This window comes from Brassica rapa, chromosome A04, assembly GCF_000309985.2.
Source record: "Brassica rapa cultivar Chiifu-401-42 chromosome A04, CAAS_Brap_v3.01, whole genome shotgun sequence".
Lineage (NCBI taxonomy): Eukaryota > Viridiplantae > Streptophyta > Magnoliopsida > Brassicales > Brassicaceae > Brassica > Brassica rapa.
In genome coordinates this window covers 8,715,148-8,728,034 of record NC_024798.2, presented here as the reverse complement: position 1 = coordinate 8,728,034, position 12,887 = coordinate 8,715,148, and the positions used below count along the sequence as shown (strand labels likewise).

The 12,887-nt window shown below is 30.9% G+C and overlaps 1 protein-coding gene across 1 annotated transcript; it reads left to right on the top strand.

Annotated features, from left to right (window-relative positions):
• Positions 1-6,979: 6,979 nt before the first annotated feature.
• LOC103863784 (cytokinin hydroxylase) lies at positions 6,980-10,877 on the top strand. Its single transcript, XM_009141539.3, has 5 exons — positions 6,980-7,423; positions 7,675-7,901; positions 7,976-8,217; positions 8,736-9,120; positions 10,314-10,877. Exons 1-5 carry the CDS (start codon positions 7,144-7,146, stop codon positions 10,734-10,736), a joined length of 1,557 nt encoding a protein of 518 aa, XP_009139787.1. The 5' UTR covers positions 6,980-7,143; the 3' UTR covers positions 10,737-10,877.
• The last annotated feature ends 2,010 nt before the right edge of the window (positions 10,878-12,887 follow it).

The window sequence follows — 12,887 nt, the reverse complement described above, 5'->3', positions numbered from 1 at the left end:
GGCTAGTGTCTTTGTCTGGAATGTGACATGTTAGTCAATTCGGAAGAGAGCTAGTGAGACACTTTATCTATGTAAAGATAAACCTTCATTATATCATGTTGTAGTACTTTGTGAAATAAATAAAAGCATTATACTTGTATGTATTACTCTCTGTAACAGACTCGTCTTGCACCTTCACACTCCAAATTGGTTTAAGATTTCTGATTCACTTCCCCTTCGCTTTTACTTTACCTTTTCTTTCACTATTTAATGAACATATTTTACCAGACTAATTTTTTAAAAAGTTCATATTAATTTTTGTATGATTTCGGTAAAAGAAGAAAAATAAAAGAAAAATAAAAGAAAAATAAAAAGCCTAATTGGAACAAAACGGATATATACAATCAAAACACCGAAAGATTTGGACAAAAAATTGAATCGCCAGAGTAGTAAACAGCTCGGATGAGCAGTAAACGAGCTCGTCGAAGCTACACCGACTTTGTGGCCACCACATTAGCCAAAACAGGTGTCCACTGGAGACTACATAGATCGCGACCGGACTGAAGAGGCAACTTGCGACGAGAAGCTAGATAAGAAAGTTAAGGAAGGAGAAAGAAACTCCACCGGAAACGAAAAGCAAAGAAGCAAAACAGAATGAAGGGAAAGAAAAGGAGGAAGCGAAGACCAAGGATAAACCGACAGATCGAAGGTAGACCTGGGAGACGGGTCAATAAAATCTGACCAGCATAACACACAAAGAACAAATCTTATATCCGCACCGCTCTGCTAAAATTTGATAGTAACCCATGGATATTATTAATTATAATAAAATTAATATTTTAATTGTATATTTATTAAATTGCCAAAAGAGAACAAAAAAACCATGGTGTTGTCCCTTCGGTATAAAACAAATTTTGTCCATTTTTTTCTCCTTTTTACCCTTTGTATTTCTGAAAACTAATAAATTAAATAATTTTGAGAATCAAAAAAATTATTAAAAATATAGACAATCAATAAAACATCTATATACACAAGCTGGTAATTTTCTTTTGTTCAAAAACTTGGTAAATAAGATTTTTAAAATACGTTCTACTAAAAGTAGAATGCGTCTTCAACGAAAAATGGTATAGTAGAAAACGATTTCTAAAATAAACACGTTCATCTACTTCTTTTAGAACGCCCATTTTACTATTTACTAAATTTCTAAATAAAGTGGAATGTGCATTCTACTAATCGTAAAGGTATCCACTTTCCTTCCGAATGCATCTTCTACTTTTATAAAGTATTCTAAATTTTGGGGAATGTGTTTTCTACAATGTACTCTTACGTCTACTCAAAGTAGAAAGTGTATTCAGAATTTTTATCATTCTTCTAAACTTTTAGAAGTCGTCTTCTACGGATAAGAATACCTGATTTTTTGCGAAAATTAATGAAATTTCAGTTAAGGAAATATTCTAAAAATATTCCAACTTCCTAAAACGTGATATGGTCGATTTTACTTAAAAAAAATTAAAAAAAAAAAGATTCTGCCTTCTCTTCTTCATCAATCTATGGGTTTTCCATAGTTTTTCTTTTGATTCTTCTCACAACCTCTTGTTCTCTATGATGCATATCTGTACTTTTTTTCTTTTTTGTTTTCGATTGCCTTTCAAATGTTTTTTTTCTCTCTTTTCCATTAATTTTTTTTTTTAAATTTAAATTTTGTTTAATTAGATTAAATATAGGGTTAGTTTTGAGATTATGAGAAAAATTATACTATTGAGACAACTTCATGTTGGTTTTATACCAAGGGGACAACAACCTTGTTTTTTTGTTCTCTTTTAGCAATTTTCCCTTTATTTTTTAAGAAAAATAATACAAATTATATACTTATAATATAATTTTACAAAAATATATTATTTTAAAAAATTTACAGGTTGGCAGTTGTACACGCAATTCAAATTCGGCTGACCACACCTGTCCCGCTTAAAATAAGCTCAACTTGCACCCAAAATTCAAAATTTTCAAATCAGTTGTCCCTCCACAATGAATCAATCTGGGCGGATCCCGCAGGTTTTGATTAAAATTCCAAGCTCTAAGCAAAGTAACTTTCTCGGTGCAAGGCAGATGTTTGGGTAAACCGAAACTATACCCCATAATTAACTCGTCTCCACCCCCACCGGAGAACCATTTTAAAAGCAGCAAAAAGCAGAGAGGGGAGACCCAGTGGATCTGATCCAACAAAGTTTTAGAACATACATCTCACATTTTCACCGAGATGACCTTCACCGCCTCACCGCTGGAACGAAGAATTCTACCACCGTGAATCAACCGTAGACAACAAAAGAATACTTGGGGGTCACAACCTAGATCTGCCCCCACAAAGCTAGGTCACGAAGTCATGAACAACCAACAGAGACCTTTCTAACACCCTCTGCCGCCTCAGAGTACAACCACCAAAAATGAGCATGTACGCCCAGGGGCGAAGCTAGACCATTTAATTCATGGGTGTACCTTTGGTAATAAAAATAAAGAAGGCATATAAAAGCATGGGTGCACAAACTACATTTTACCACATAAACTGACAAATTTTTTATGTTTCCACATAAAAATTGGAATTTTAAAATAATTGTGGGTGCACTTGCCCCCATATCCTACAGCCTAGCTTCGCCACTGTGTAGGCCAGCTGAGAACGAAAACGAGAATAAAAGACATCACATAAAAAGGAATTTTTTTTTGTAAGGCACCTGTAAAATTTCTATACATATAGTAGTTTTATATTTAAAAATTAAACAGATAATCCGCGTGCATGCACGAAATGAGTTTTATAATAATATTTGTTCATTAAATGGTTTTAATATTTCATAACACTACAATCTTTATCGATTGTAAAATGACGAATACAAATGTTAGTCTCTTAAATAAATCATCGTTGTTGAAGAGTTAACGTATTACAACTCATTTTAATGATTTCTAAGACTTAATATGCGCAAAAAGAAATTAAGTTTTGCGGCTGACACACATCAGCAAAACTAAATATGCAACATCGATTGTATAATGAAGAAATGAGATTAGGTTTTCTGCTCTCGATTTGTTTACTATTCTCTCCATAAGCGATTTATTTTTCAATCTCTATAAAATTGTGATTTCGTTCTCGTCTCTGTTTCATTGATATGAATTTAGTTTCTTTTTAACATTTTCTATCATTTTGGTGAATTACATAAATGTCAATTTAAATAGATGGACTTCTGTAAAAATTAGTTTCACTTCATATACATATCTAAGAATCAAAATTTTGAAGAAAATCACCGGCAAACTCTATTAACAGGTTAGTGTTCAAATCTAATATATCAAGATGAATATATAAATTTTTGTCTAATATATATTCACAAGTTCAGTATAAAAATTATTTAATTCTAGAACAACAAAGCAAATTACTTATTTTACTAGCCTACGCTTTTGAGGTTTAGTTACTTAAGAGTATACAGATTAAAAAAAAAAATAATACTTTACCATTCTAGTATATGTAAACTATGTATAAATTAAGAAATGTTTGATTAACCGGGGCTTCTAGCTCTAGTGGTAAAGGGCTTACAGCTGTGAGTACCGCCACCTGGGTTCAAATCCCGGACACTGGAGAACACATGACTAGTCTGGATCACTTCTGTGGGGCCAGGATACCTCTGTATAATTCAAAAAAAAATGTTTGATTTAAAATATGATAAACCATAAAACTTATAATAAATAGTTCAAAATCTCTCATTCTTACAATTATAATAGCTAGATAAGGTATTAGCGAGACAAATATTAGACGAACGATCAAATCTCTCATTTTTCGAAAAACCCAAAGGAGGTGATTGAAATCTTGTTATGATATTTCATTAAAAGCTTTTTATGAATAAAAATCAAAACAAAATTACTTAATCTGAATGAAATAATATATATAGTGCTTCCATATTAAAAATCACTTGGATTTGAAAAAGTTTGTTTCTTTAAATGTCAGGATCAAATAAGATATTAGTAACCACCTATTTAAAAGATATTTTGTATGCATAAAAGTATATACATTAGAGTAAGCACATAAATGCAAACCACTACATTTTGTTAATTTACAATCACATTTTTGGTAAATAAATTAAACAATTATTTTATTTACTTTATATGGCATAAAATAAACTTTAGTGATATTGACATAGATACATAGTATATTTTAATATAAATATTTATTATTGACGCTTTCTACTCATATAATCTTTTAACATTTGTATATTTGCTGTAAAAAATATTAAACCGTTAATCAAAAAACTTTTAATGTGAGATTTTTCAGTACAAATTTCAAAACTAAAATATCAAGATCTCAATAATTTTTCACTCCACATTTTGAAATTAACATATTTATGTATTTTTATATAGTATATAATTTATTTCAAATGATATATATAACATGACTATCTACCAATGAGACTTAATATTCATATGATTTATTAGGACTGGGCATTTTATCCGATACCTAAACCCGTATCTGAATCTGATCCGAAAATCCGAACTGAAGTAGGAAAAAAACGAGGTTATTGAATTCAGAGATATTGGATATCCGAACCTAAACGGATAATATTCGAATCGGAACGGGTAATATTCGAACCCAAATGGATATCCAAATATTTATATTAATTATGCACATGGCTCAAAATTAGAAAATATACATATAATTATGGACAAAACCATTTGCTACTCACTTAAAATACATTTCAAACTCTTGTTTCTTGCATTAACAAAAGTTGCATCTAAAATTTCAAAACAACAACGAAATTAGTGTCTTTCTACTTTTAAAGTTTTTAACTCCAAACCTATTAATTGTTTAATCTTTTAAAAAATTTGAAAACCAGTTAAGTTAAAAGTATACTCCATCTGTTCCATATTATAAGATGTTTTGGTTGAATGCACAAGAATTAAAAAACCTACTTTTTAAAAAGATATTATTATTAATAATATAAATTGAAATTGACTTAACCGATCATAAATAATGCAGTATAATGTTATTGGTTAATCAATTGTCAATAAAGATAAAGTACCCTAAAAGTATCAAAACATCTTACTTTCCAAAACATCTTATATTGTGGAACCGAGGGAGTATTTTAAATACAAAAAAAACTTAAACAATGAATGTTTATTTATTTTAAATATCTGAACCGAACATAAAATATCCGAACCTAAACTGAAGTGTAGAAATACCCGAACGGTTTCTATACCTTTATACTAAAATATCCAAAAATTCTAAATATCTAATACGAACCCGAACGGGTATCCGAACGCCCACCCTACAATATTTGATCATTTTTATCTTGCTTGACCAAAAAAGTTAAACCATTGATCACAAAATTTTTAATGTGGGACTTTTACCATTTATTCGTGTTATTATTACTATTTTATTTTTAATATAGTGAACATAAGTAAAATAACAAATATATTCAACCATAATATGAAATTACTTATAAATTTATTATAAATAAATAGTATATATATAAATATATTAAGTATTTTGTTTTGGATATTTACATATTAGAAAAAATATAGTTTTACCAATCAATTAAAATGTGTACATTATTCATAGTAAAAAGAATTTACAATATAATGCTTCTACTACTTATTGCTCCTACTATACTAGCATATATACCAATCAAGCCATTATCAACATCAAAATTGATACGATGGAAATTATATAAATTAATACTCGATAGAATAATAAATATAATAAATTAATATTTTTTCCGGTCCCGAGTTGGATCAATTCAAAATATGACACAAATAGATAAGATAATATACTAGAAAAACATATATATATATATATCGATAAGATAATATATTAGAAAAACATATGTATATATATATATATATATACAAAAACATTGTATTATTTTTATATTCACAGTTCAATTATCTCTATATTTTTAATTCTTTAATTTATTTTGATGATATTTAATAAAATTATATCTAAAACTATATTTAAATTCTATGAAACAAATTCCATATAGACCCAATAATATAATAAAAATATATGAAAGTCGAATTTATAAAATTTAATTGATGTATGTATGGTAAAATCAGCTATTTTTTATTTTATAAAAATATTATAAAATAGAAAAATCTTTTAAAATAATTTTTTTTATAAATTAACACTAAATCCAACATTATTAATTTGTAGATTTTTTACTGTACATGGTATGGTTGATGAGTGTTTGTCAATTGTTGAAAAAGAAACATATTAAAGCACCATATTTAGTTGTATCCAATGATAAAGAAACATATACAAGTTACCTCATCTGGTATGTAGGCGGTCAATTTTGATCTGACATGTACCATAGTTTTAATTTTTTCTTCACAAACATAACCAAACTTTGATGTATGTCTTACCAGTTCGGCTAGCCAAACCGGAAGCATAAAATCGACATAGAACATAGCATAAGGAGAACTCCTACCATCTAGTGCAAGTTTATCCACCACTAAATTGTGTACTTTTGGTATATGTCGGATATTGAAGGTAGGAAAGAAAGTTTTACTGTGTCAAAATTCCTCCAAGTATATAAGAAAAACTGGTCATTGCTTTGATGACGATACCATCTTAACCAATTGAAAACAATTTTTTGTAAAAATTCTGCTTGAAAAATTAAGGGTCTTCATACATTCTATAGTCCATATCAAAGCTTCACATTCCCATAATTTTAATTTATTGATTAAATTATCTTAAATAGACATTTGCCATTTATTATTGATTAAATTATCTTAAAAAGACATTTACCATTTATGATCTTTTCTATAAATGTTTTATTTCTTTTGCGATCCTTGAAAATAATTTTAATGTTTAAATGTTTAAAACTATGATGATTCTCAAACAATAACTATGGTTAAATATAACCAGATTAATTGACTTATTTGAGTCTCCAATATGTTCCACTTATTTAAATGTATGTGCAATAAATAACCATGATTAGTATTTCCAGATTTAGTTACCCTACTTAAATATATACTTAAATATATATTGTATCTCACAACACCTTTGAATTAAAGAAATATGGACAAACCCGTTCCAACATTATAAATACATCATCTTCCCTCTATTTTTCAGTCATCTTAAGATCTTTTTCTCTTCGAATCTCTGAAGAAATAAAAAGAAAAAGAAAACCAAAAATGTTGCTTACATTATTGAAATCTCTCCTCGTGATATTCATGACCTTGATACTGAGAGTTCTATACGACACCATATCTTGCTACTGGCTAACACCTAGGCGAATCAAGAAGATCATGGCAGGGCAAGGGGTAACCGGTCCTAAACCACGTCCACTAACCGGAAACATCCTTGAAATCTCGGCTATGGTGTCACAATCCGTTTCTAAAGATTGTGATTCTGTTCACCATGACATCGTAGGCCGCCTTCTTCCGCATTACGTCACCTGGTCCAAACAATACGGTATGCCCCAGAATGTTAACACAAAATTGTTTTTGGTTGTGTGGTAAATATAGGTTTTGTTTTGTTTTTTTTTTTTTTTTTTTTTTGAACACTAATATAGGTTTTGTTACAAAGTTGTTCTCAGATAAAAAACTGAATTCTCTTTGCGATATCAAAATGACGGAAATATCCTTTAGTAGTTTTGTTCTTGATTAATCGTTGATATTTTTTGTTGTTGTTGTAATGTTGTTGTAATTGTTTTGGTGAACCAGGGAAAAGATTTATAGTGTGGAATGGGACGGATCCTCGGCTTTGCTTAACGGAAACAGAATTGATAAAAGAGTTGCTGATGAAGCATAACGGAGTAAGCGGAAGATCGTGGCTACAGCAACAGGGGACCAAAAATTTTATTGGTCGTGGTCTCCTTATGGCTAATGGCCAAGATTGGCACCACCAACGCCACCTTGCTGCGCCGGCATTTAACGGGGAAAGGCTCAAGGCACGTAACAAATTAAACCTCATGCAAAAGTAACATAGTGTTAAATGACCAAAACACCCTTATGATATATGCAGGGCTACGCAAGGCACATGGTGGAGTGTACGACTAGGCTAGTGGAGAGGCTGAGCAAAGAAGTTGGGAAAGGAGGAGGTGAGGTGGAGATAGGGGAGGAGATGCACCAGCTCACGGCGGATATTATATCGAGGACGGAGTTCGGAAGTAGCTTTGAGAAAGGCAAAGAGCTTTTCAACCACCTCACCGTCCTCCAACGCCGTTGCGCTCAAGCCACCCGCCACCTCTGTTTTCCCGGTAGCCGGTGAGTTTTCTTCCTCGACGAGTACTAAAAATGTCTAGATTTTTAAAGTGAACGGCAAACTGTATACTATTAATCTATTAGTATTACCAAAAACGTATATACCATTAAAATAAGCAAAATAGTTATATTACAAAATGGTACCATTGTCTTTGGAAATGATTGAAGACATTATTTAAGTAAAAGATAGTTTATAAACAAGCAAAATCTTTTTTTAAAAAATTATCTATAGCCATATATATATTATCTTATAGCCACATAGATATATATATATATATATATGGTAACCTTTTTTTGAAGTTGCTGATAAAATTTTTGTCTAGTCCCCCTCATCTACTGTACCATACGGTGTTTATAGATTTCGAAAATTAGTGTGTTTTGGTGTGTCATTGCCGGGTTTCAAGCAATATGTTTTTCTCTGTCTAGCACAAGCATCATTCTTTACTCTGTATCATGTTTTCAAATGTATATTGCTTTTTCGTAGACCTTAAGCACAGTTAAACGTTGACTTATCTATCTAGGTTTCTTCCGAGCAAATACAACAGAGAAATAAAGTCTCTGAAAAAGGAAGTGGAACGTTTGTTGATAGAGATCATACAAAGCAGGCGAGACTGTGCTGAGATGGGTCGGAGCAGTACTCACGGCGATGACCTTCTTGGCCTTCTCTTGAACGAAATGGATAGTCACAAGAACAAAAATAACGATAACAATAATCTTCAGTTGATAATGGATGAATGCAAGACATTCTTCTTTGCTGGTCACGAAACTACCGCACTCCTTCTCACATGGACAATGATGCTCCTCGCCGATAACCCCACGTGGCAGGAAAAGGTTCGTGATGAGATTAGAGAGGTATGTGGCTGCGACGGTCTTCCCTCGGTTGATCAACTATCCAAGCTTACCTCGGTACGTACGTTCACCATTAGACACATGATATACCACTCATAACTTCTAAAATCCTCTCTTACAAAGTTATAAGACTTTTGTTTAGATTTATCGAGTCAACACATGAATTAAGTTATTCCTAGGTTTGAATGGTAGCTAGCATCGAACGTGACATACTAGTGAGCCCCCGGTCTCGATTGTTTTTGTTTACCAGTCACGAGTTCTAGTTCCTAGTAGCGCCAATAGAAGGAAAAACACTGATTCATAAAGCGATTAAATTTATCCAAAAATATTGTTCAATTTAGCGATATTTCCGATTCAGAAATAGGACGTTAAGTTAAATTAGTTTCTAGTGACCACTTATCTATATTTCAAAACTAATCATTTTCTAACACATTGTTTAATTAAATTTCGAGGACTCGAAGGCCACTAACTATATATATATATATAAAGATGATATTTGTTGTTTGCTCCAAATGATAAAGTATAAAACGATATCTTATTTCAACTAATTATTATATTTGAAGTAGTATAGAATTACCTTTATGATGAATGGGTGCGTGTGGGGTATTAACATTCAACACAGTATAGGCAATGCCACTAACTTCGTAGTGCATCTTCCATAACTAAGCTTATAACATAGGCATCAAGTCGACACAAATAACCCTATTGACTATCTTTTAATTTTGTCTTCATGCTTATTATCTTCAATACTAAACCAAAATTTAAACAATAGAATGTCTAGGTTTGTTGATTCTAATGGTATATTTATTTTGGAATCAACAGTTACATGTTTATACTAAGTACTTAATTAAGATCGTACTTCTTAGAAGTAGTTATAATAACTAGATATGATTAACATTAATTAAAGCTAGATTTGAAATTCGTTAAGATAGAGAGACTAGTACACATATTTTTTCAGGAATAAATAAATGGTTAAATGATACATTTCAGTAGTTTAATCATTAGCACTCAGACATGCTTTGCATAAAATATTATACAACAAATCTATCTAAAACCTGTATTAACTAATGATTAGATTTTGACAGCTTCATTGATACTCTTCTTTTCTGTCTAAAGGAAAAGTCAATTCTCAAACTAAAAGATGTTTGAGAAAGAGTCAAGAAGCACTTCGCATGATCGCAAGATATGATTCTTATATAAATTAATAGAATATGCTGCTAATATTTTGTCTTTTTCTTCTCTTTTAACAGTTAAACAAAGTGATAAACGAGTCATTAAGACTTTACCCTCCAGCTACTCTTCTACCAAGGATGGCATTTGAAGATATAAAACTAGGTGATCTAATAATTCCCAAAGGTTTATCAATATGGATACCCGTCCTCGCAATCCATCACAGCGAAGAATTATGGGGTAAAGATGCAAATGAATTCAACCCTGAACGCTTTGGAGGCAAACCATTTGCGCCTGGCCGCCACTTCATCCCATTTGCAGCTGGTCCTCGAAACTGCATCGGACAATCATTTGCGATGATGGAAGCAAAAATAATATTAGCAACGCTAATTTCAAAGTTTAACTTCGCAATATCAAAGAACTATAGACATGCGCCAATAGTTGTGCTTACTATAAAACCTAAATATGGAGTTCAAGTGATATTGAAGCCATTGGATTCATGAAGCTTTTAAGATTAAGAGAGTCATTTGAAATGCTTTGATCATACATTTGGGAAAATATTTTGGGGGTTGTTAACTTTTGAGTAACATGAGGGATTTTGATTTGAATAAACATCGTACGAGTATGAGAGAAAATTATGTTAATCTTTTTCCTCAAATTTATTTTTGCGTTTTACAAGCGACATTGCTCAAAAGTGGACAAAAATTAACTACAAACTTCATATTTGTTTTTCATTTTTCTCATGTGTTCAGAATATAACATTTGTCTCTCAGAGCTCTCAAAAAAATATTATTTTAGCAAACATTTAAAAATGATTTACTGTAGAAATTAATAGGGATAGCATTCCAGCATTAAAAAAATTCGGTATGCCAGAAATATAGCAGACTAAGGTTGAAAAAGAGATTTGGAACTGATATATATTAGAATATTACCGGTAAGTGGTAATGCTTCTATATTTTGATGTTTTTGTTTATTCAGTAAAGACTAATACAAATCTTAGTAATAAATTATACACAGAAAGAGACACAAAAGGCTGCGACTGTTGTCTTTGTGTAAGGGTCATATTATGTTCTTTCAGACTGCAGATTGTATCAATAACTTTCTGGCATATGGCCAAAAGCAATCGTCCATCGATCACCTTTCTTTGCTTTAAAAGTGAAGTTTGAATTGAATATTAATAAAAGTCATAATGTTATATTGAGATGGGTTTAATCTAGATAAGCCTTAAAATAATAAACAAACATAAACAACAAATATAATAAACAAAGAAACAAAAAGAATGATTAGGACAACGTGGCTTTATAGTCTAGCGGTTAGGAAATTTTAGTTTAAATAAAACAAAAGACAAAAGAATGATTAGGGATGGGGGAAAGAGAGTTCATCTTTTATTTTGTTGGTTAAGTTTGGTGGCGGCCATTGCACTTACAATGACTAAGGTTGATTCTTGCTTCTTTATCTTAGTTTTTTATTGATATAATGTGGTAGAAGTAACCCTTGAAAATGATTCAAAATGACAAACAAATTGCAATTTGTAGGTATATTTGTGCGTTATGGGTTATTTAGATTGATAGTCAACTTTTGGTTTATAATTGAATAACTTATTTGGTGAAATTTAAAATAAACAATTTTCCTGTAAAAGCTACTTTCGGTTAATTTTAATAAAAAGAACCTTATTTAACCAAATCAGATGACTCGTACATGATTTTACATCAGAGTACGATTTAAGAAAATATGATTTCTGCAAATTAGTAGAAGCAAGTTTCTTAAAAGAACAACAACACAATTAGGAAATTGACTGATAGAAAAAGAAAGAGAGTCAATAGAAACTTTGAGATCACATTGATCAATTTCTAAACTACGATTAGGATCCACAGATTGATTGACCGACATTATCTTGATTCTTATACTTTCTATTGATTTTTAATTAATAAAAGATTAGTGTATAACTAAGTTAATTGTTTTTGCTATCTGTTCAACGAATCATATACTTTTTCAGACTATTTTGGTGTTAGAGAAAGAGGTGAAGCAAATCCATATGCATGATTCAAACAACACCATGGGGGGGGGGGGGGGGGGGGGGAGGAACATGACCCCATATTGGGGTGGAACCACTCCACTTCTGGTGGGATTTGAGCAAGAAACCATTTTCAGGTTAGTCGAAACTGCAGTAGAGTTATTGATTGAACGAATGTTTAGGGTATCTCCGCTAATCTGAAACAGTGCGCTACACTTGTATGCTTACATCCTTGTCTCTGACCAAAATTTTTAGGGTGAGTGTTGCCATCAAACAACCCACTTATTAATCTTTCTTATAAGTTGAAAGGATGTTATAATTTCGTCTAGTCAAATGAGAATAGTTCTGTTCAAATTTTCTATTATGCAATATAATCCAATGCAAGTCCATTAGACATTATTTGAAAAATGATTTGCCATATATTTTTGTACATCATTTTCATAAAACAATATGACATGATTACTGAAACTGATGATACTGATTATGGCTAAATATGATATGAACAATTACATTTAATGTTGATCTATATTTTGGTAAACTCTTTAGAATATAGTAATAGCGCATACATTATATTTAATATTGATTTATAGTTTTGGTAAAAAAATTAGAATATGATAATAATTCATACATCATCACTAAA

What these genes read in the sequence shown, in the direction of transcription:
- LOC103863784 (XM_009141539.3), top strand. Translation starts at nt 7,144, where the DNA reads ATGTTGCTTACATTATTGAAATCTCTCCTCGTGATATTCATGACCTTG. An exon ending in CACCTGGTCCAAACAATACG is followed by an intron (nt 7,424 to 7,674) that starts GTATGCCCCAGA and finishes TTGGTGAACCAG; the next exon opens with GGAAAAGATTTATAGTGTGG. An exon ending in CTCTGTTTTCCCGGTAGCCG is followed by an intron (nt 8,218 to 8,735) that starts GTGAGTTTTCTT and finishes TTATCTATCTAG; the next exon opens with GTTTCTTCCGAGCAAATACA.